A 25,799-nucleotide genomic window follows, 5' to 3' on the forward strand; every position below is an offset into this window, starting at 1 on the left:
ATCAATCCAGTTAGTTCATGTGCTACTTCACTTGTTTCTAATTTGTCAAATATTTATTTCAGTCTGCTTACATATTATCCAGGAAAACAAGTTACACATGAGAGTGTTTCCTCCATGTAATGAATGTAACACAGCTTTTCATCAATTTTGTAATCAGTGAAGCATTTGAAGTTTTCTAGCCTCTTGTTCAATATACACTCTGAAAATGCATATTATATTATTCAGACTCAGTAAAGAAACAACCACCTTGGAAAATCACACATACAAAAGATTACATACAGGTGATTAAACATGTGATAACATTTATCCTTAAATTCCAATATTTTTGAATGCCAAAAGGCTTCACCATACACAGACACAATAAAATCACTTTGGTGTGTAGGTAGATCATGCTTAAATTGGTTTTTCACAGCACAAACAAGTGTTACAGATATAGTAATTGAGGACAATATTGATTATAGCTCTGGCATTGTTCACAGAAACCTAACACTCCTCACTGTTAAAGAGGATCAAGTTGTCAAACTCTGTACTTTGGGAGCAATCACTCTTGGGGCAGAAGCTTCTGGCATAGCTCAGTTTTATGACCAAATGTTGCTTATTATAATGTTACATATTGTAAAGAGAAGGACCAGAACTATTCTTATCCAGAATCACCTGGTGCAATGCTCTCTCTTCGCTCTGCAAAAGTGTGTTTTAGTGCTGACTCAAGTACAACAGATATGGTGCCAAAACCTGACCATCATCCAGGTCCTTTTCATTTGAGCTTATTTTCAGGAGGTTCTTGCTTATCAATAATAAATTTGCGTTAGTTCAAACTGCTGGGATTTCTGAAATATTCCAGAAACGTCTGTCTGGGTGAGTCAATTTCAAACTGCAGTGGTAATCTGCGTCAATCCCAGGTCATTGGACTCCTCCCTCTCCTGAGGACAGTAAGATGACATTTCCACGACTAGTCATACAGGTTTGTTTACCCCACCTGCTTCTCTCATGTAAGCTGGGTCTTGCACAGTGTTTCTGACTCTGCTGGTGGTCTGCCTGTCCATCCTCATCTTGAAGGGGAAGCAGAAGTCCTTGAAGCACCTCTTAAAGTTTTCATCCAAAAACGCGTAAAGGATTGGGTTGAGGCTGCTGTTAGTGTAACCCAAAGCAATGCAGAAGTAGTAGCTGGATATGGCAGCAGTACTGTGGGACACATCCCCTAAGGCCTCAACCAGCACAAAGATGTGAATTGGAGTCCAGCAGATAATGAAAACTGCCACAACCACAAGAACCAGCCTGGTGATGCGACGCAGGTTTCGGTCTTTTTCTCGAGACCCGGAGAGAAGCCGTACGCTTTTCAGGCGCAGGATCATCAGAGTATAGCAAACAATTATAATGAGAACTGGAATAACAAATGCAAAGACAAAGACACAGATTTTCATGAAGATGTCCCACCACACATAGTCTCTGTCTGGAAACTGCAAGGAGCATTCAGTGCTAGCAGTATCTAAAAATGAAGGAAGCAAGAAGAAAATCACTTTGTTATTAGATATTCTAAACAATGTCATTATCGTAGCATAACCTAGGAAAAGTGATTAGCATGTGTTGTGATATTAATAAATGTAGTTATCATTAAATGACTCCAAGGAAGCTTTCAGTTACCATTGAAACTGGTTTTATGCAGCTGTCTCTAGAAATTACTGAGTTTTGAGCTTTTTTAAATGCAAAATATTGTATGAAACTTCTTTCCCATGGGAGGATCTAAAAAAGCAGAGCACAAAAACAGTATCTGTAAAGTTGTTTCTATTTGAATCTCACTGAGATTTAAAACCAGACTGAGTACTGTGTTCAGCAAAGTAGAAATCTCATCATTATTATCAAACTGCATATGTTTTTTGTCTGTGGGTGGAGAAAGATTTTTGATAACATGAATGGTAGAAGCTGAAGGAGGTTTTGATAGTAAGAAAATTTTGCCAATATATGATAACTGTGTAATAATCTTTTCCCATGTGCCTTCTACAGCACAAATAGAGTATACACAAATGCCTAAATCAGAAATGCTTACATCAGAAAAACTCCCGGAAACATCTTTTTTTTGTGTTAAATAGAAGCAAATTAAATACATGTGTGCGTGGAGTCAAATGGAAGCTATTCTTTTTGCAAATCAAGCCATTGAAAATGCAGCCTGTGCAGAGACTGCAGGATCTGGGCCACAGAGATCAGCCCGCTCCCTTTCCTATTGTCCATGCCAGGATTCAGGGCCACAGGCTGTCACTTGAATGTATGTAACAGAAATATTTCATCTGACAGGAGGCAGCTAAGGAATGAAATATTTGAGGTTTCATTTGCTGACCTCATTGTAGCCTTCCAGCCTATAAAACATATGGAAAAATAAGTAGTAAGATAAATGAAAAGGCAAGAGAAGAGGTAAATTTACAACTGCTGTCAGTAGTTCAACTCTACTGAAGATAAGTCAGGGTAAGACAGAGATTTTTCACTCTGAATTGTACCTTAGATTTTATCCTGTAAACTTTCTTGGATTTTTTATCATTTTCCCTACTGAGTTTGTCATTCCTCTACAAATTATTATGTATTGTTTTCCATCGATTCAGATCTAAGCATGGAATGACTCAGTATACTCCTGCACATCACTTGTCATATCTGTTTCCATCAGGACATATCAGAAAAAAAACCAAAAACAGGCCATATTTCTCTGCTATAAAAATGTTTCCCAAATCAAAAAGGTAATGCAGAGAATTTGTTTTGAAAAACAATTAGGGGAGGAAGTTACCATTAAAGTGCCATACACCCATTTCCATGGGTTAGATATCAGAAAGGTGTTACTGAACAATATTGAATATGGAAACATTTCAATAGAAAATATTTACAGCTAAAAAAGCTAAATATTTTGAGGTCTTATCTTAAATAATATGTATGATTCTGCAAACTGAAAATGAAAAATACATATTTTTCAAAGCTGATGCAGGATACTTATAAGACTGCACAAGTCTGACTTGACAATCGGTGAACTTATCTGAATCCTTTGTTATGTAGGTTTTCATAAGCAGAGTTGCTTTTACTTAATTTCATTCTAGAAATGCCAACAATCATCTTCAAAGAAGCTTCCCTGTCAATTATTTTTTTTATTTGTCGTAGATCATGGCTTAGCAGCAGACACAAAATCAGGATGCAGATGTATTATCTAACTTAGTAAAGCTGCCTCCAGATGTGTGGAGTGAAAATGAAGTGTGATCAGAGACAGCTGCTCCAGACCACATCCAGCTACTCACTGAAACACAGTCCCAGAAGAAATGGCCTCTTCAGATCTACTGATGTAATTTCACATATTGATCAAAATTATTAGGTCATCCTCACTATATTTTGCTATAATTTGTGGTTGACAATGTTATTTCAGAATTCCAAATTATCAAATACAAACAATTATTATCTTGCATCTCATTGCAGTTTACTTTCTATGGAAAATTTTATTCTAAATTCATTAATATTCATGTATTGCACTTGATATATGTAATGCCATAGCAAAGTACTTTATGGAATCCATTACATTTTCCCAGTTTACAAGTAGGAAATTATCAATAGAAATTGTCGTCATAATGCACAAAACCGTATTAATTTTCTGGAACTTTGGAAATGAAACATAGTAAAATCCTATTTATATTTCATTTTTACAGCCTGAAAAGTTGCAGAACTATGAACAGTGTCATAAACTTCATATTTGATACTGACATTTTCCACTTTGAAAGCCAAATATTCCAAATACATTGATGTATTTAAGGAAAAACACTGAATTCTATATAATATTTGGTGTAAATACATTTTATAATGTGCTTGATAAACTACCATTTAAGAATAATCTTAATCTTGACCTAGGAAACATACATATTAGGTATATAATATTGATTGTGTCATTTTCATACCCTTCATACCATTACTGGCAATATGAATAGTTAATTTTATACCTTTATTTTTTGATAGCTGAATGATTCTTCAGCAAGAAAAGCTCCATTAAGGCCAGAGCAGGAAAATTTACACAGATGCAAAATTTATTCTGCAGGAAAAATGTATCTAAAAGGACACACCTGGGAACAATTCTGAGCTGTGATAACAAAATGGATTAACTGAGCATGGTGAGGGAACCTCAAGTATAATCACTTTCCATTTGGTGTGCAGTTGTTGCTTAAATGTGAATCCAACAGAGGCCCTGAAGTATATAAACAACAACTGTTTTAACCAACATAATATAAAGGTTCAGGCCTGAGCTCCAGCTGTCAGGCACAGGCAGGGTCCTCACCTTTCCACTTCAGCATTTATCAGCGCAATTCATGGGCACACCAGACAAGGTAATTGACACTTAATGCCCAAGGGAGACCTTAGATCAGACAAACAGGGAGGAACAGTGGCAGCTGACAAGCAGCTGCCAATATTTCCAACCTCATTTAGCCCAGCTTCACTCTGTATCACCAGCCTCTGTTTCACAAAATAAAAAGGAGGGCTGCCTTCTACATGGCATGGAAAAGACATTTAAACATTGCTGGCCTCAGAGGACTCCCTTGATCTAAACATGCTGCTGACATTGAGTGACAGGAATGTTCCCTTAGTTGAGCATGCTCCAACAAAGCAGCTGTCTGAGCCAATGTCCCATGGCCTTCAAGATCTCTTATGTAGCAAGACATTCTTCCCAATTATGCCTAAGGTTAATATTTACCCAGCTAGACCTTGTTTTATAGAGCCTGTCAAAATTTTACTGGGGAGAAGAGTTACAGCACTGCAGACCATGACGTGGTCTCCCAAATCACTGAAAGAAGAGCTTCCAGAGGACTTTTCTTCCACCTATATAACGGAAGACTAACTGCAAGAACAAAATCTATATATCTTCAGCCAAATCTATCAGCCCCTAAGCAGCTGTTACTGAAATGATTTTTCACACTGGTCTATGTCAAACAGTTTAACACATAGCATTTATTGTCTCTGCCAGATGAAACAGTGTCTTTAGGTAAACATCTGTCTCAAGAGGAGTGAAATCATTCTACATAGAAAAGAATGATAGTGTAGGAAATTATGAGTAACTTTTCAAAAGGTTGTTTACATCTCAAACAAGACTCCTACCAAATAAATGCCTTGTATTTTGTGCAGCCATTCAGTAATGGGATCACCCCAACCCAAGGACACCATTAGGAGTGTCCAGCCTTTTGAAGACACTGAGATGCCCCTGCACTGCAATTATGCCTGTGGGTATGAAGCACATGCGTGTGAAAATGCTTGTCCCCCTTCCTTCTCAAGGAACATCTCATAACCCCATAATGAGTCAAGGAGCTATAGGGGCTAAATCCACAGTCCTTCATGGAATAGAAATTTCAAGCAAAACCTACACAAGGTCTGCATACAGTTTTCATTGGCTTTGTGTCCTTGTAGCTGTTTCCCTGCCATAGCCTGAATTTCCATTTCCTGTGACAATCCTTATTCTCAGCTATTCCAGGTTTCTGTATAAATTTCCATCCTTTTTGAAATACGATCTTGAGATATTGTCATTCATAATATATCTTAATTTTCTCTCTCCAGCTTCTTGACCATACCTTCAGGTTCTGTGAAATGGCTGGTCATAATAAAGAATTTTAGTCTGCTCTTGGGACTTCATTGGAACCACTCTCACAACACCCTAAAAAAAGAACCTTAAGCCTACATTTCAAATTTCAACCTAAACTGATCCTGGATTTGCCCATTATGATTAAACTCCTCATAGTGCTTCCCCTGCTGTCTGCTTGTAGCTTTTGTGGTCTCACCACAGCACAGGAAGTGCTCCAAAGTGCATTTTGTTCTTTTATTTGGCACAGAAATCTGAGCTTAAATAATTTGTATGTTGTACTGTGATGTTCCACAATATATTTCAAAATGTCAGGAATTTAGATGTACTTTTGAAGAAGGAATAAATAAGGTTTTGTCAATATTTGAACCTACAATTTATTACCAGTTGAGAAATAAAAAGACTGGATTTTGAATGCTCACACTCACCTTCCCTGACTTTGGTGCCTCCAAGAACTATTGCTGATATACCAACAGATGAGGACAGCAGCCAGATACAGATGTTGATTATCTTTGCTTTGAGAGGTGTACGGAAGTCCAGAGCTTTCACAGGGTGACACACAGCGATGTATCGATCAACACTCATCATGGTGAGTGTGAAAATGCTGGTAAACATGTTATAATAGTCAATAGAAATCACTATTTTACACAGCACGTCACCAAAGGGCCAGGAGTTCATCAGGTACTCAGTGCTTTGGAAAGGCATGGTGGTGGTAACAAGGGCATCTGCCATAGCCAGGTTGAAGATGTAGATGTTGGTTGCTGTCTTCATCTTTGTGTACCTGCAGAACAAAAAAAGTAAGGCTTTATTACTACAAGATGATGTCCATTCAGATAGGTAACGGTTTTTCAGTCAGCCTTTGCCATAGTTGGGGGTTTTTATGACTTTTTTCATCTGTGATAGAAATGCCCACAAGCAAGACCCTTGGGATAAAATTGAACACATTTTAGTCAATCTCTCAGCACGAATATTAGCAGCTAGAGCTATTTACCACAGGAAAAACAGGTATATGTATACATTTAATCTAATTAGACAAATTTCAATTCTATTTTCTCAAATTCGCTACAAGAAGATATCACCATTAAATTTGGAGGTGATCAAAATATTTTTTGTTTCCTTTTCTTACAGCTATCTTCTTCCAGGGATTGTGAGATTTCTGGGTTTGGTTTGTGGAAGATACTGTTATCCCATTTTCCAGTAAGAAAACAAGTTAATTGCTATGTCTGCTGGGCCAGATTGCTTCTTATATTTGTCTTGCTTGAATTCACTAAAGTGCCAGCTGATACATGTTTTAGTCATTTACCTTCCTTGTTCCTTCCTTGCCAATTTTTTCTCCTTTCTTATCATCAGCTTTTCCCAGTCCTCTCTTCTATGACTGATAATGTAAAAAAGATCAAAATTATTCAAGTAGGATACCACAGTGGGGAGAAAACTGTCATAGCAGTATTTTTTTCTGCATTCGTTAATTTCATCAAAAGCAAACCCTTGTTTTTTCCAGCTGGTAGGAACATCAGCCTACACAGAAAAATGGGATCTGTTTTTTGAGGTGACACCCTTCTTTGTTCGGCCCCAATGACAGTTTTGGGAAACAGCCTGTGGAGAACTGCTTCCCTCTCTCTGATGGACACAAAGGGTGATGGAGAGCCTGCTAACATGGGAACTCACCTATCACTCCTTTCTGAAGGGCTTCTTCTCAATGCTTGTGTTAGCTCATTGCTTTTATCATTGGATTTAATGAGATTTTCTTTCTCAAAACTGCTTCAGTCCCAGATTTTGACTGTGTGTCCAAACTAGAACATGCACACGTAACACACATAGGTAAATACACATAGGTAAATACACATTCTGTAAGTTTTGACCACTTTAGTCAATGAACACCCAGGACAATGTGTCTCTTTGCCTTTAAAACCTTCACATGTAGAATAAAAAATTATTTAAAAAATAAATTGAGCAGTGCTGTCAAATTGTGCCCAATATGTAAATTAGAGATCAAATAAAATGTGGGCAGGAATTTCATTTTATGACCAACATGAAATGCTAAAAATAGCAGTATTTTTTTTCTAAAACATTATAATTAAGACTTATCAAGGAAATAAAGCCAAATGGTGGTTTGAAGCAAATGGAAAAAATCTGCAAGGGAAGAGAGAATACATCCTTCTTGCCCGCATACCAACCCATCAGTCAGAGATGGGCTTCTGTCCTCCACTAGATCAATTTCCTCAACAGACCCTCCAGGAGAGGAGGCATTCTGTCCTGTAGGTCACATTATAGCCCTTAAGGCATTGTTCAAACAAAAATATGAGTCCTTACAGCTAGAAAAAAGCAAATATAAGAAATGTTAACAGACAAAAAACTTCCCTCTTAAAAAAAAAAAAAAAGAAAAAATACTACCTTCAAGTGTATCTCAACTGTAAGACCAAACAAAAGTTCACTAAACACTCAAAATTCTCTGTTAAAATGGACTAATTTCCATTAAATTAAATAGAATAGTAGAAGGACAATTTTATTTCCATGGACATCACTGATGATATTTGGAATTGTTGTCTTGTTCATATTGCAAAAATAAAAATACTGTGGAAAGCTGGAATGGCTGCATAAAAAGCTCTAAAAATAAGTGAAGGGGCTGGAGAAAATTCTTTGACTAACTTAAAAAGCTGAGCACATTTATTTTATCAAAAAGAGCACCAAGAGGTGACTTGATTACATTGTCTGAAGACCTTCACAGGGAGAAAATAGCGGGTACTGGAGAGTTCTTTCAGACTATACAGAAAAGCATAAGAATAACAAATATGTAAAACCCTTGAGACAAATTCAGTTTAGAAGTAACAACAGCTGTTTCCTAACAGCTAAGGTGATTATTATGGGGAAAGAGAAAGGGGCAATTTTTCCATCCACCAATGCCTGCAAATCAAGGTCTGCTGCTTTACAAAGGGTTTGCTTCAGTCAAATATGAGTTACATTCAGAAGAAATGCAATGACCTTTGATATGCAGAGGTAACACGGTTATCATTCTCCTGAATAATTATTTCTGTAGATCTTTAAAAACTTTGCCAAGGGTTTGGGTAGGGAAAATTTGCTTTTAAAGTATAGAAGAATTAGCTTGACCTTTTTTCCTTTAAGAAAAATCAGAAAACTGAGGAAAAAAATCTAAGTTTATTTTAGTAGCCTTGAAAAAGCAAATATCCAAAAGTCTTTATATCTCGCATTTCTCATTCCTTGCTTAATTCAATTCCTTTATGTATGTGCCATTACAACTCTCTATACACCATATTTTCCCAGTACCCCTTTCCCTTTTTCTCTTCCCTAGCCTTCCGGTGGAAGAATAGTAAAGTGCTGTAGAATAGGATTAGTGAAGGTCTTGATTACTTTTGCCTGGAAACATTGGCCTGTGTATAAATGAGTTATTGGCCTTTAAAGTTATTAGGCTGTATAGATAAAGTCATACATTCATTTAGAAGTTTATAAAATTCAGAAATGCCTTTGAGAATCCGGACACAATCATCCAAACTCCTTTGAATGTTTTTAATTAAACGCCTAAAAATTATTAAATTCCTACATGCCTCTGAAGGTATGTGCTTGAAGGTTTAATCAAAAGTCCAGATAAAGTAATGGAGTGACTGCTGTTGCTGTCAGACCCTCTCAAGCAGACCGTGATAAAGTCAGCAGGAAGAGGGATTTGCCTGCTGGCCTACAACTCATTCTATTGCACCAAAACATAGGAGGAAATTTTTTTTTGTGGTCTGGGGTTTTCTCACCAAACATTCCATTCACTTGAACAAGGTCAAAACAGTGATTGTGTAAGGGAATCTTTTCTTCCTTTGCGAAACTAATATTCTTGATCAAATATCTGAATTAATTTAAGTTAAAAATATTTCTATCTGCTTTAATTAGTTTAGCAGGACAGATAGGGTAAACCTGAACATAATGTGCAGCATAGGTGGCACAGTAGCAATTATTGACATTTCCTTAGTGTCTGAGGTACAAGTTTCAAAGACTATTATAATTTTATAAACCATGGCTGTATAAACTGCTCATGGGAAATCCCATGTCTGAAAAATGGTTTGTTAAATACTGGGACTCTTAAGAGAATGGCAACACTTCTAATACTACATAGGAATAGAAAGTCCCTCTTTTAAACCAGGTGCTAGAATTTCAAGTGGCAGAAAAAACTCTAATCACTTAAGTTGGTGGACCTCAAGACTGCTTGTAAAGCTATAATCAGGCCTCAAGTCTCTGTAGACTAAAAACTGGAAGATATATCAAAACTGAAGAAAAACAGTCAAGATGAAACACAATACTTTCATATAGATGGGGGGTTTTTTTTGTTTTTTTTTTTGGTTTTTTGTTTTTGTTTTTTTTTTTTTTTTTTTATTGTTGTTGTTGTTGTTGTTGTTTTTTGTTTGTTTTTTTTTTATGGGTATATGATGAAAGTTTTTAAGGAGCAAGTTTTAAATTATGTCTACTTATGCATCAAAAGTAAAATTCTCAAAACTATTAGGCATCGTTCACTTTCCAAAAATGGAAAGTTCTTTGAGACTGACTTTAGACTGACCCCTAGAAATTCTCCCCAATTTCTCGGTCGACTCATCATTACTGTTCTTTTCCCTCTGGAGTAGAACACTCTTTTAAGACAAGCTTTTAAGACAGTAAATAGGAAGAAATCACATCTCCAACCTACATTATCAATGAAATTGTGGTAACAGAAGAGAAAAGCATGCTACTAAGGATCTTATGTGCTTTCAGAAAAAAATCTGCCAGTAGAGTCCCTTAAAGTTATTATCTCAAACAGAGAAGAGCAGTGTGATTCTAAAGTAGGTTGTAACATTAGAAAAGCTGATAAAAGGTGAGAAATAGGCTCTGGTCAAACTTTTTCATGTAACTGTAATAGGACAAAGTAATGAAATGTTCTCTGCAGTGTGAAATGCGGGATGGGGAAGGGAGAAAAACTGACAAATATACTACAACATTCTCCAGTTGCAGAGGGAAAGTACAAAAGCATAAAATACAATGAGGAATATCAAACACAGATTTTTCACAGATATCTGAGTAAGTGAATGAAAGTTAAAGCTAAAGCACATCTAAAGCAAGTTGCAAAAACACCTATCAGCAGGATGCAGGCTCTGTTCCACTAGGTTCCTCTGAATGAAGTATATGGAGATCAAGCAGCTGAAAAGCTTAGTCAGGAAAGCTCTAAATCTCAAGGGTATATTCTGAGTACACTCACTATAGTACTGCGTCAGAATAGGAAGAAAAAAAAAAATCAAGGAAGATCTATTCCAAACTTATATTATGCCAAAAGGATGGCTCAGCTCTCTCTTGGATATCTTTAATCCAATATAAAATCTTATGCCAATGTGAAATGAAGTCTAAGGTCATTTAAAGAATATAAAAATTAATGTGCTGAAGTTTTCATGTTTGCATTGGGTTACATGATATTATCATATTTTAAATTGCCACATTTTAGCAGTAGAGCACCTCTGATGACATTTTAAATAAAGGAAAACATTGTTACTGTACATGTTTAATGGTTGCCTTTCTTAATCATCAAATCTTTTAGGACATGACAAAAAATTGTTGTCTACAAAATTATACCATAAAATGGAGTTGTCTTTACTAATAAGCTTCTAAAGATACCAATTTTAAAGCAGCTCAAAATAGAAAAGCGTAATTTTGTCTTTTGTCACCTCTCAGAGAGCATAATCTATGTGAGTGTCAAAAGGTATAGTTAAAATCCTCACAATTTTTCACTGCCATTTCCTCTCTGCACCAGCCATAAACTGAGCCTGAACAAGATCTTGTGGATTTAGATTGGATGTGGAAGGTTTTTTCCCTGAGCTAAAGAACCAGGCTCTGAATTAGTTCAAGTCTACATATATCATAGTCAATGTGGAAGAAAATTCACACTACTTAACAAAAATGAACTCATTTTTCTCCTTCCATGATAAGGACTTTTAATATTTTTATGTGAGCTCAAGAGCCTCTCTTTGAAGAAACTATAAAGTGGTAGAAAAAAATACTGTGAAATTTTTCCTTCCATGACTTCGATAGGAGAGGTCAGAGGTCAAGGAGCTGTGATTCACTGTGGCTTAAAATGAATCAGTGAGAATGCAGAATTTTATTAAATTGGTGCTTTATTTGAAACCATTATGTCTGATAATATTATGAGAGAGCCTGGACAATTAACTTAGACTGTGTACCAGATTTTTTTGCTCTCTATTGTTACGTAAAGATGAATACTGATCCGGTCAAGCAACTTATTCTATCTCTTGAAAATCTTCATGCTGCTGCAGATGTTTCCCAGTGACCAGTCATGCCATGGGGAGTTCCCAGGGTGTTGCACAGACCATCCTAACCCTTTTTACTTGTCACAAGTACATTGCTCTAGTGACCATTGAATCTCTGTCTCTGGTAGCATCCACTTTTCCTGTTTTTTTTGTTTTTGTTTTGTGGGTTTTGTGGTTTTTTTGTTTGTTTGTTTGTTGGTTTGGGGTTTTTTTGTTGTTTTTGTTGTTGTTTTTTGTTGTTTGTTGTTGTTGTTGTTGGGTTTTTTTGTGTGTGTTTTTTTTTTTTGTTGTTTTTTTGTGGTTTTTTTTTGTTTGTTTTTTTTTTTTTTTTTTTTTTTTTTTTTGTTTTTTTTGGTTTTTTTTTGTAGATTTTTTTTTGTAGATTTTTTTTTTTTTTAATAAAGGACATGAGCTCCCTTGGCAAAGAGCTTCCCAGGGGTTTATGGGAGATGGAATTGACTAGGACAGAAATTGCCTGGCAAGGAGAACAAATCTCATTGCTCAAGAAAACAGGGATAATAGCTTCAGGAAACAATTTCTCAGGATCTTTCTTTCCTTGTTGGAAGCAGACAACGTTATTGAATGTTTGCTTCCCCTGGATATTTCTGCAGGACAGAAAAAAGGAAAGAACTCAGCAACCATGCTCTTGGGGGTCTTGGGGTGTGGGTATCACTCTACTTCCCAAAACAATGCACCTGGTTTCCATTTTGCCGCAGGGGGTGAATAACAACTGACACAGCTGGGAGTGTTTTATAGGCCAACTACACACTCAGAAATGTGGAGACCCAAATCTCTGGTCAACACTCTTGTAATAGAGTTTAATGGGAGACAAGGGACTTCTCTCTATAGCAAGTATAGGATTATGTGGTAAGACAGCAAATGCGCATATCGGTACTGAGCCAGCTCAGGGAGAGGTCATCAGTCCCTCTTAGGAGACAGCTAGGAAGCTTTCTCAGGACTCCTCCTGTTTGTGTTTTCCTCTCCTCCCTCAAGGAAGTCCACAGCACAGATCAGCTGAACACATTCCCAAAGGAGATGATTCAAGTGAAATGCAGAAAACTTGAAGTCACAGTCAACAGAAGAGCACAGCTTGTAGCTTCACAGTGAAAATGTTCTGCACACTTAAACAAACCAGGCATTCTGAAAGGTGAGTCTAACAGTAAGTCCTGATGCAGTCCATCATCCATCAGCATGGTGAAACAAAACTTTTCTGAGTGTGAATACTAAATGGACACTGAATAGGTTGTCTGAACTAATCCTACCACAAAGCTTCTCATCTGTCACTACCCAAGGAGGCTTTTGCCAGTTGCCCAACAATAGCCACAGTGGCTGGACTACCAACAATGCAGTGGGAAGTGCATTTAGCAAATATAAAATCCTCTGTGTTCCACACGCAGCACAGCTAAATTTGGGAACTCTAAACATTCATTCTTTTGCATTTTTGAGCAGAGATGAGCAGCTGCATGTTACAAAGGTGGATTGATATAAGAAATGGAGAAAACACAAAGCTGCTGCTCACTTCCTTACCATGAATTTTCAGAAATATAAACACTGAAGAAAATGGTCTTCTCATACTCATGCAGAGAACACAGAGATTTCATTGAAAATAATGTCTCAAAACTGAAACCAGCAAACTGCCCAAAATTAATTTTAACTTCCATGAGGATTAGAAGGTGAATCTAATGAGACCTGAACCCTCTGGCTTTGGGAGAAATAATCTATTACCTAAATTACCTATTTCAAAGGTAATTCACAGCCTGGCATGACAACTTCCCTATAGAAACATGTCAATAGAAAGCAAATTAACAAGTAATACTTTGATGTTATCAAAATATAGCATTAATTTTAACCAATATCTTAAATCAATTTCATTTTTGTGTACTTTTTAAGAAAAAAGTGCTGTAGACTTTTACATATTCTTTATTTATATTTTTTTATATTTTATGGAATGCCAGCATGGTCAGACATCCCTCTTCCAACATCCTTGTTGCATCTGTGCATACCCTTTTGCCACAACTAATCCAGTTTGTGCACTCATGCCTGTCTGTAGACAAAATAATATTCCTACTGCCTTTTCCTCATATCTCTCTAAATTCACAAAAGAAGATAGCAATAAGCAAAGCACAAAGTCTTCCTTAAGGAGATGAGCACAAATTCCTCACTTTGTGAGAATTATCTGTTATTTAGAGATGAGAGGACCAAAATGGAGACCTGAAGTATACTTTCTGGAAGGTAAGTGTAGCTGGATGCTTTTTCTTCAGAAAGAAATATGTAACTGGAATTAACATTCTTCTTGGAAACCCATTTGTTTCAGAGAATTTAGCTTAAAGGGACAAATAAATCACAGTTTAAGCAGTGAGAGTGGGCAAAACAGGAAGATTATCTTTCCTTGTCCTTAATGTGTCCCAGGAATCCAAATCACCAAGTTAAGAATTTCCTTTTGTAACGCCCTTTCAGCAAATTCAAAATCCTCTCAGAAAAAAACCTAAATGAAAGCTCTCCACTCTTCCCTCATTTTGTCCTCTTCACCAGAAGGGCTTAGCCAGTCTGCCCTCTCCAACGCCATCTCCTCACTGTGCACTCTCCCTGTCCTTCATCCAGGATCATGATCATACCCACCACTCTCCCATCTAACAACAGGAAAGTTATCTCAAGTTTTTTCCCTTGCAAACAGCCAAACTGGAAAGATCTTCTAAGTTTTCACTTTCTCCCAGTTCAAAAAGGTTCTCTGTAATTCATCTTGCTTCCAGACACTGATTGCAGTTATGCCTTTCTCTGAACTAAATGATTACCTGGCTGTTAGCCCAGAAAAAATGTCTGGATGGGTACCACATTGCTTTTCAGAAGCCAAACACATTGCTCACTATAAGCTATAGCCTCTCTTTAATACTCTGTAGTAAATATTCCTTTCAAGCCTTTCCTCTGCTCTCCCTGCCTATTTTCAGTATCAGCTCTTCTTATCACAGCACGACCATGAGTTGGGTTTTTTGTCAGCTTATAAATCACAGGTCTCACTTAGTCACTGTCTAGCTGGGTTTTAAAAATATTAGAGATAGTAGCATTTTGTTTAAATGGTCTGTGTTGTCGAACTATCAATACTCTTTTATAAGCCTGTCCTCTTTCATGTTTCCTGTTGCCTTGTTCTTTTGCCATCTGTAAAAGCTTTTGGTAATGATCAGTCTTCAAAGTCATGATGGAAATTATGTCATGTTTGAACTAATACTGGAGAACTGATCAAAATTACCTCCATTCAGTGAAGTAAGGCTCTTTGAAATCCGTGATGAATTGCTATCAATCGATTTGATGGCACTCTGCTGGTAGTAGTAGGCTGTCAGATTTTTGATTAGCAAAGGAAAGGTTAAAAGTCTTGAACTTCACAAAATATAGTACAGTTCACCCTTTGCCTTTAGCAGCCAAACCCTTGATTTCATAAAAGAATGAAATCATACAGACTGCCAGCAATAGGGAACAGGTAATCCAGTTAGGTTGACTCTTCTGGAGCTTAAATTTTCAGTTCAGAACAATATTCTTTCCAAATATAATTTAATAAAACTAAGACAATAATTTAAAGCAATTTAACAAGTGATCTTTTGATAGTATCAAAATTTATTATTAATATAAACTGATATATTGAATCAATTTTATTTTTTTAAAAAAAGTATTTTCATTCTTGTTTGGAATGAATGATGAAGAGATTTTAAAAACAATCTGGAAAAAAGTCAATTTTATCTGACATTTCTTAATACACTCTGTCTGTTATGTAAGATGCCATTCAGTTCAATGAATATATGAACAAAAATATATTAGTGGTAAAATGTTTTTCTTCAACATTAGATTAAGCAGAGGATTATAAGGTTTCTCTTTCCCCTTAGGAATAAATCTACATATCTGTAACACAACCTCTTCTTAAAAATTCGTAAATGTAGAAAATTATTCAGTTCACTGGAAACTTGAAAGATAATTTTAAAAGAAATACAAGATTGGCTCCTTGGGATCCTGTTGATGTCAGTTGGTCTTGGTAAATTACTTCAGGAACAATGAGAGTAAGACAAATACATAGAAAAAGTCCATCTAGAGAGGGTAAGAGGGAGCATCTGCCAGAGTTTGATCAGAGGTTTTTTTGTGGTTTTTGACAAGTGCAAATCCATGTAACTTTAGTCAGGAGATTTTCATCCCTGCAGCTGTCACAAGAAACTACCATTTTGCTTACAGCCAGGACTAAAATTTAAAGAAAAAAAGTCATGAGGGAGGAGGGATGGAGAAAAAAGCCTTTTTGCTTCCAGGAACAAACGGATTTTTATCACCTTCAGCTAACTATTTTACTTCCAGAAATATCTTCTGAGACCTCAGAGAAAAAGCTAATCTCAAAAGAAAAGGTTTGGGGTTGAGGCAGATTCTGGTAATGCCAAGAACCACACAGCTGTAGGACTTTCCCCAGGTGAGGTGAGATAACCTTAGCTGGTATCTGCAAACCTATTTCATGCTTCCCCTCCTCCTCCATAGGGAGGACTGTGCTTCCCACACAGTGCCTGTATTTCCCACCAGAACAAGAGGCAATGTGATGCCCTCTTTCTTACTCTCCCCTCAGGAAAAGCAGCAGCCACAGGACAGCACTACATCCATGTTCCGTGGCTCGGCATGGACTGTCCATCCACCCAGCTGACAGCAGAGCCCCTTGGGATGGTGAACATGCTGCACAGCTGATCCAAACACAGGGACAGCTCCTGCAACCACCCACACTGGGACAGCCAAATGCCATGGGCAGGAACAGACTGTCAGTCCACTTATACTCAATACAGAGCTTTGCCAGCACATTAAAAATGACCACTCTACGTGTGTCTGAGGAGCCCAGAATGTTGATAATAGACTTGGTCTTGCTCGGTTATAAGCTTTCATGGTTAGACTTTGGCTTTTAAATTTAACTGTTTCTGTGTGTTTAAAGACAGTGAAAACCAGGTTCTCCATTTTACATGTGAGGAAACCATGAAGTGACCTCATCAGCACAGGGAAAAGTGTTGAAGCCTGATAGTAAAACCAAGAAAAGAATCCAGGTCTCCTGATAAATGGTTTAAGAGGCCATGTTGTCAACACTGTACTAAATCCCAATCAGACTTCAAGACAAATCTCTCCTCAGGAGCTGTATCAAACTCAGCTATTTTTCTGTCAGGAGTCTCTACATGTGATTGAAGTGGCATTCTCCTGTTGCTTTTTTTCCTCTAAGGAAACTCTGAATTTTCCCTCTCAGCAGAAAATCACCCCACCAGACCTGTAAGAGATTTAATTCACCCAGCACTCCATGTACAAGCTGCTGATATGCTGGCTCACTGGTGTCCATGAGCTGCTTTAGCAGCCCTTGTGCAGAAGTAGCAAAATCAGTCCTGTAGTGGTATTAAAGCAGGGAATTGGCCAAGACCTGCCTATACTAGAGGCTGTGGCTGAATTTGAGCCTGCTTCTGAGGCATCTCGGTATTCTGGAGCCTCATAAATCTACCACAGCATTGACACTTCAACCCTTTGACTGAAAGTCTCAGGACACAATGGGTCTTTTTGTTGTTGTTGTTGTTGCCCAAAAAGTGACCCAGTATCAGGCCTGGAGTATCAGGCTGTTGGGCTAGATGATTGTTGTGACAATTCCAACTGAACTATTCTAGCAATATTAGATGTTTAAATGAGCAAAGGGAGAAGGAGTTGTGCCTGCCTTGCCTGCCTGTCCAGAGCAGGTTAGGAGGAGGAGAGCAGATCTGGAATTCAGAGTTGAGAAATGGCAGCAAAGGGCCTCAGACAAAGCCTGTACTCAGCTGGAAGGTAAAAAAAGAGCCACAGTATATCCCTATCCCACTTTAGAGTTGTGGCAGCTGGAGGGAGGGTATTGTGGGATGGCTGGGGGCCAGGATCTCCCTCACCATCTTCTCCCACGAACTTCCCATAGACCTTGTCTTTCCTCACAAAAGGACATCATTGTTCACGTGTCGTTAAAATCCATCCTGAGACACAATCATGCAGAGAATATATGTGAGGAAAAAATGGAGGGAGATGAGAGGTTTGGACAAAAATGAAGAAAATAAACCTCTTGCATAAACACTCGAGCTATTTCAAGACCATAAGAAATGTTTAAAACTGTTGGCTTGTATATGCCTGCACTTCAGCTAATGATTCTATCAGTGTTTAAAGCATTTGCCACACAGAAGACCTAGGAGAAAAGGATTTAAAAAAAAAAAAAATCACCAATCGGTGTTTTGTCATATTTATTTATTTTGTATTTATTTTGTAATCGAGATATGGGCCAAGCGAAAACTCATAGAAAGACTAATGTAAGAACTAGAAGGGAAGTGAGCAATAGCTATCTAGACCCTTACAAAAAGAGTCTTTGGAGGGTAGCAGAAAGAGATAAAAAAGCAAATATGTATGCAGCAGTCTAATCCATACATGCTAACTTCTAGGGCTATGTTTGGATTTATTTCTGCAGCCCAGGCCAGTTAATCAGCTTTCTTTGTTACTGACCAATGGCTTAGAAAATCTCTGCCTTTGCAGCTGTGTGACTGTCAAGTATGGAGTCTCTTTTCTTGAAGGAGAAATACAAAAAGAAATTAAATCTCTATGCTGAATGAGGGGCAAAAGGGCATGCAGGGGCATAAAAATCACAACAGCACAAACCACACCCAACCACATTTTCTAAACTGACCACAGGCATCTTACTTTATTGCACTAATAAATGGAATTTTATTTTCATTATTTAAGAGTATTCACCTGATTATAACTCAACTTTTTGAAATACCTTATCAACAACTTCAGTGTCTCTCATAACTTCCCCTTATATCAAGTCTGACAGTTACTTCATTCTGCAGTTGCTTGACCCTTATCATGCATGCTTTACAAAAGAAAATCCCTTCCAATACCCCCATTTTTTCCATGTACAAGCCAATTCATTGAAGCAATGAATACTCCACAGTTCTGAGGGTTTTTTTTCCCAGAAACTTTATCAGAATTCAAACGGGCTGTGGAGCAAGAGTCTGAAAAGTTGCATGATTTCTGTGCCCTGGATTGCTCATTATCACCCTGCTGAAGAGCACTGTCCAATCATGCCTATAGATTGCAAATGAAAAGGACAAAAGGAGAGAGGAAGCACAGTGCAAGCTAAAATATACACCAATACACAAGTGTAACTGCAAGCATAAGTGTCAGTGCATCTCACTAAGTTGTTTAATTTGAAATCTTCACTAACACAGACTCAGAGCTTTCTCCTCTTTCCTGAAAAACAATGGAAAAGGTATTTCAACACCTTCTCTGCTTTCTTCAATCCAACACCAACAACTGGAGTTAAACACTGCTAAACAAAGAAAAAACATCCCTTGCTTTACATTAAGCCATTTCTCCTATCTTTATCATTTCCTGGCTTTCCCTCCTTGTTAAACAAATCATTAGGTGCCAAGGCAGCGATGTATCAGTGTCCACATGACTGGACACATAAGCTGTCACTCGGGGTCTCCTCACAGTGGAAATAAAAGCCTCCTTGTAGAAGTTTCCTTCTTTCACTTGAGCTTTTTCCCTCAGATGCCAGCATAAACTCATCCCTAGAGGGCAGCCAATGAACACAGCTCCAGGCACAAGGCACTTTCCCTTAGACTGCAGGATTTATCACATTTAACCAGCTTGTCCCTTTTGCCTCTAACACAATTCCAGGCAAACCACTGCGACTGACAAGGTTTGGGTCATTTCAGTTGCTTTTTTTCAGTTCCTCACGGTAGAGCTTCCACAATCCACCCACTCCCCCACCCTGCCAAACTTAGGGACAGCCTTTCTCACTTCTTCCATCCAGTACCCAAAACCTCTTACCTTACGATGACAAACATGACCAGGGAGTTTCCCACCAAGCCGACAACGAAGACCACCGAGTAGACAGCAGTGATGATGATGGGAATGGCGGGGGAAATGCTGGTGTGGTTGTGCTGGCCGTCCCCAAAGACCCCAGTGGCATTGCTGTCATAGTCTGCCCAGCCTGGGAGCCAGCTGCTGCTGGTGCTGGGGGGCCTGCAGGGCCCTGGGGAGCAGGTGGAGTCTGGCTCCTCACGGAAAATCTGTATGGGGGCATCCATAGGGGGGCAGTCCCCACAGGCAGCAGGGAGACCAGGAGTAGAGTGCACACAGCAGGAGGCAAATATGCTGGAAAGAGGGGAGAGAGAGAAAGGAACAGAAGTATTTTCACAGCCAAGGAACATTAAGACCTCTGAAACTTGTATGTGTTAAGGGGAGCTCTGCTGTGATGGGAAGCTGTAATTTGCCAGGCAGAGATTTAAGCAAATCACATTCATATTAAATGATAGCAAGTTTTACATCTTGCTATATAATGCTGCTTCTTCAAGTGCACAAGGAAAGTTTTTCTCCACTTTCAAAGGTTGCACGGTGAAGGAAGCCAGATGGGAACAGCTTAGATCCACTCCCACACTTTAACCCTGTCTTTCCCATCTTTCATGTTTTAAGTCAAACTCTATCCTAACAGAGGCTCCTCATTGCCTAAGCTCTGCTTTAAAGGGAAGGAGACAGAGAAACCCACCACCTCTCTGCACACCTGCTTTAACATCTTGCTCTGAGTTATTTTTTCCTGATCCCATACCTGCTTTCATAGAAAAGATATATTAATGACAAAAAATACCTTTCAGTCCAGGAAAAGAAGTGGAGTCCTCAAACAGGTGCTCTTTGCAGGAAAGGAAAATAATAAAGCCGCTGTGCTTGGCTCCTGGAAGTGCCACTGACCACTAGGATTTTTGAATATGAGGCACCTGCGCCCTGAGAGAGGCGTGCTGGCAGCAGAGCCGGCTCCCAGGCATGAGCTGCACCGTGCAGCAGCAGCAGCAGCAGCTGCTGTTCCAGCTCCCACCACTTCGCCTTTTCTCTCTCAGGCTCCCTCTGCCTCCCTGTGGCTCTGCCAGGGCTCCAGCAGCACTCTGCACTGATGCACACGTTCTCCACTGCCTCTGTCCCCGCAGCTCAGGAGCTCACATGACTTCTTTCTAAACACTGAGATGCAGATAAATTAAAAAGGAAAGCAAGAAATAAGTTCTGTTATGAATGAATGCTTATTTTAATACACTTTTCCGAGTTGTCTTTCCTCTATTCCCCTCCACTCCCAGGCCTCAAGAAATAATCCTCTTTGCCTTATTGAATCCCACAGGATTTCAGACTAGTAGACACTGAATAAAAGTGGAATTTTAAGTTTAGATGCCTTGCCTGGTCCTTTAGCTCTGACATGCCTCAACTCCACAATTGTGTGTCCAAAACATTTCTCACTGGGTAGCTGTGCCCCTGCTCCTTTGCACCTGCAACTCCAAAGTCAGAAGCTGGCTACTAAAGAAAAGAGGGGCACTCTAATTACCATGCAGATGTTTCAAGCTGTCCCACACCATTTGAGAAGCCCAGAATTCCCTGTAGCACTCCATTCTCCCAGCTGCAGCCAGAAACTGAGAGGTGGTGTGTACAGAAATCACATCCCTCCAAGCTCATCCCTAATATACGCCCTCAAGCAGGAATTGCAAGGCACCAATATTTGTGCTCAAGTATCCCTTAACTTGCACACAGACCTTGATATCCCCACCAGAACTCTCTCTAAATGGCAGAGAGAAGAGGCAGGACCCTGAGTTATTCCTACTCCTTCGGAAGAGGGTAGGAGCAGCCAGGCTGGCTTCAACTCAAAGTGTGCAGCAGGAAAACCATACTGGAGAAGGAGAGAGCCTGTGGTTTTCCTTCAAGCTTTTCTGTCTTGAAACTTTACTTCATGCTCGTCTTGTTGAGTGTCTGTGATACGACTGAGTTTTCAATTCTAAACCAATTTTTTTTCTAAACCTGTCATCAAGAGACTAAATCACATCAGCTCTGAGTGAGAAGCCCTGTAGGAGGCTTAAAAGGTGCAGAACTCTCTCTCTTAGAAGAAAAGCCTTGTCCAGATTTGGTAGTGGCTTTGATTGTGGTCACTGTTTTCTCCAGAACTCCAATAACTGCTCATGATCATATGAACAGAGCTGTCTAAAAGTTTCACACTTAATGATGATGGATAAAAATGCAAAATTACAAATATGTGACAAAAATGTCCTTGAGACAGGGATACAAACCTGAGAAGTAATCATTTTTTTTGAAGATGAAGTAGATCCTAACATAAAATGTACTCCAATTCTGTTTTTATCCTCTGCAATCCTCGGTCTCCTGCCCATGGACTGAATGGAATTACAGTTGCTGTATCTTCTCATAAATAATTTTACTGGCAATTTTCAACTTCTTATTAGCATCTTCCCCAGAATTTTCCACATTCTGCAATTAAAAGATACAAGACAGATTTAAGATAACCATGTTTCAGCACTCATTGATAATTTAGCTCTTATGAGCAATCATTTTGTCACTCTGCAATTGCTACGGGTGGATCTGAAAATTCTATATGGGGAAGAAAACCTATTATTGCTCTGAGTAAATCTACAGCACAGATGATACAAAAAAAGTAAGATAAATAGCAGATGCCTGGCTTTTTCAACCACCAATGGTTGGATAGTAAGCTGCTCATTCTCTAGCTAAATTCTGTGCTGAAACTCTCCATGGATCTTAGAGTTAGCACAAAAAAGATGTGCTCACAGTTGTTGCCACTGGCCCTTCCTGGAGTTTGCACTGTAACTGCACAGGACTGGAATGAGGTGGAGTTTGACCACAACACTTCAAATTACAGATTGAGCCAGAGGAAATGTTTAAGTTGCCTGATGCTTTTTGTTTATGTGTGTTCCATATTGGAGGCCCAGATTTGGCTCTTGCTTCCTGTAGGACTTTGTGATACAGTAGAAAGAAAGTACTTGGCTAAGGGAAATGGGTTGTCTGAAAGTCAAATCAAGATAATATGCACTATTAAAAAATAATCTTTTCCTTACTTGTGTTGGCTCTGCTAATGAAAACCTGAATATCAGGATTGTCAGCAGCAACTGGTCTCACTGCAGGTACCAGAAACAACCACCATGATACCAAAAGATAAACTAGAGGCAGAGGGAGAACCAATGTGCATCACCATCTTCGTCTCCTTCAACACCTAACTGCACAGTGCCTCTGTGCCCTTCCCAACAGCCCTGTGGAAAAGGAGGGAGTCTCCTGGAGTCACAAGGGCAAAGAAAGGCAGAGTTTGCAGGTGACCTAACCCAGACTGCCCACACACCAATTCCAGAAACCCCTGTTTCCTCTAAGGGTTCACGTCAGACAGAAGGCCCTTCTTTCAAAGGAAAGCGAGGAAATATTTAATATAATATTTTGGGAAGAAAGACAGCATAAAAAACCCATCATCTCACCACTCAGCTGTGATTTTCCTCAGGAATGTTCTTACAAATATGTGGCTTGCAAGCCCCCAACTTTTTGCTGTAATACTTTAGACACCATAGTGTTCACCTCACTGGACTTAGGGAAACACAACAGAAACCACTTGGACTTTTTAAATTAAGAGTGCAAAACTATATATCAAATTCCATAATTATAGAAAATTGTTTAAAGTTGGAAATCCTAGCCCTCAAAAGTGAAAAAAAACCCCACATTCTACTGCCCAATACCTAGGAAGTACAAAATCAGCTACACAATATTGGTAAATATAAATGGAAGGGCAACCATACACTGGGAATTTTGTGTCTGTAAAGTGTTGTCTTTTGCAATCCTAGTGAAATTCTTTGAATGAATAAGAAACATGGGGAGAGGGAAATACGTGATATTTAATAATAGCAGGTAGGAAGGGCTTCAGCACTGTCTTTTTTCTTATCAAAAGCTAAAGGGTTCCCACATCAGCACAGTGTTTTAAAACCTTAAAAATGTGGTGGGGCATTAATTCAGCCCTGACTCAGAGGTAAGAATTAACTACTTTGAATCACTGCCATGACTCTGTGCAGCACCATGCCATCTGCTCTTCGTGCTGCAGCACAGACCCAGCTCCATCACCTCTGCACACTCAGGCTTTGAGTGAAAGCTGCTTACTTCCTGACATTGTTTTCTAGAAAACCATTGTGCTTTATGAGTTTCAGTCAAATGTGCAGGATAGGACAGACCTTGAGGTTCAGCCATGTACTGTAACACTTGACACTTCAGCACAGGATCATTTCCAGAGGTCACCTTCTATTCTAGAGGCTGGAGAAGAGACCACATGAGTTAAGTGGAGCACACCTTCAAGATGCTTTTTCAGCTAATATTTGTTTCTACTACGTGATTGACCAAAGGCTATGATGATAGTGAGCCTGTGTAAAGGTAGGAGATGCTGGAAAGACTTTCTGGTGGCTCCAGTTGCCAAGGAAACAAAGTTCTCTTGTCTCTCTGCATCCAGAATTGTTCGCACTCTGTGTGAACACAGCTCTCAAATGGTGTGTTTTATGCTCTTCAAAAGACCTGCAAGGGAGAGGAAGGCGAAAAAGGGAGATAAGAAAGTATATGCAATGCTACTCAAGCAGCTTTTGTATGTATATTTTGCTCACAGCAAACTAACTATTCAGCATGAGACTTGTGCTTTGCTTTTACTTGTCAACATGTTCATGTTACATATTGAAAAAAATTACTGGTACAGACCTCCATTGTGACCTTCCGACCCAATAAAGTGCTGAGCACCGGAATAGCTTCTGTCCCAAGGCATCTTCTCCTTCCCCTGAAAAGTCTCTGGGTGGTTATGAAGAGACCAGCCACCCTTGAACTGCCAGCTGCAGGGAGGGACTGGGGCAGGCACTGAAAGCTTTCTGACCCTAGGCCTTTAAAAATAAGAGGAGTTATACAGAGAAGAGCTAACTGGCAGTAAGGAGGTCAGTATCTGGGATTAGAGAGTTCAGAAGATCCCATCACGAGGCTGTCTGCATTGCCCTGCTGTCACCCTGCCTCCCCCCAGCAGCACTTCATGTCCACTTCTGGCCATGGGACACATGCCAGGACCCTGGAGCAGAGGCAGAATTGTCAAAACAGGTGCCCCCTTTGCCATCTTCCCTTGATGCCTAGAGAAGGTGATCTGAAACAGAGGCTGGACAGAGTTAAAGGAATAAAGCAGATATTTATTAAAAATCCTTCAAAGGATACACCTTGAGTAATACAAGGGCCTGACTGTGGCTCTACCCAAGCTGGACCCAAAATGGACCAAGATGGATGACCAGTCACAAGGTTTCACATTTTTATAAGTTTTGGTCCATTTACATATTGGGGCCAATTGCCCAATTTCAGGTTATGAAGTCCCATCCTCCCAGGTTGCTCTCCTTGATTCACTGTTGTTTACACTTTTTGGGCCTGAAGCTGCAATGGTGTTCTTGGTTCTCAGATTAGAAAAGGATTGTTTTGTCCAACTAAACTGTGAAGAGAACTTGCTAACACTTTTTATGAAGTTCAGAGTCACACACCAAGGCAGTACAGAATCTGAAAAATATGAGAGCTAAAATTGAAGGCGTCACCCTTCATTTCATTTCATTTCATTTCATCAAGATCCTTAGCTGGAAGTTTTATAACTTCTCACTTTTCTGGAGCAGGCTTGAGCTGTGACTCCAGAAGAAACAAAAGGATGATTAAAGCAGATAAATGTGAGATACAGAACAAATTTTAAGACTTCTCTTTAAAAGAGAAATTTGTAGTATTTGTCAGATACCTGTATAAGGTTACAGATATCTGATTTACAGACCAGCTCATCTGATAGAAATTTTTTTAAACAAAAAACATCCTATTAAACAAACAAAAGAATCACACAAACCAACCAAACAAAAAGAAACAATGACAGAGCAAAAAAAATACATCTCTCTAATTATTATTTGCAACTACTTCTCCTGTGGTAATTATCAGTCAATCATCTTTCACAACAAGTTGGCTTCCCAGCATGTGGAAGCACAGTTCTGCTGGTTTAACTGTTCCAGGGAGGGAATGGGGAACTTCCACCCAGCTTTGGTTCTGAGGCAGGAGATGATGATCATGCC

The 25,799-nt window shown here is 39.0% G+C and overlaps 1 protein-coding gene across 1 annotated transcript; it reads right to left on the reverse strand.

Annotated features, from left to right (window-relative positions):
- Positions 1-953: 953 nt before the first annotated feature.
- Positions 954-19,958, reverse strand: OPRK1 (opioid receptor kappa 1; the record flags this gene model as incomplete). The annotated part of the gene is made up of 3 exons (XM_083872906.1): positions 954-1,486; positions 6,010-6,362; positions 19,699-19,958. 3 exons carry the CDS (start codon positions 19,956-19,958, stop codon positions 954-956), a joined length of 1,146 nt encoding a protein of 381 aa, XP_083729032.1.
- Between the last annotated feature and the right edge of the window lie 5,841 nt (positions 19,959-25,799).

This window comes from Zosterops lateralis (genome assembly GCF_965231275.1).
Source record: "Zosterops lateralis genome assembly, chromosome: 1".
Lineage (NCBI taxonomy): Eukaryota > Metazoa > Chordata > Aves > Passeriformes > Zosteropidae > Zosterops > Zosterops lateralis.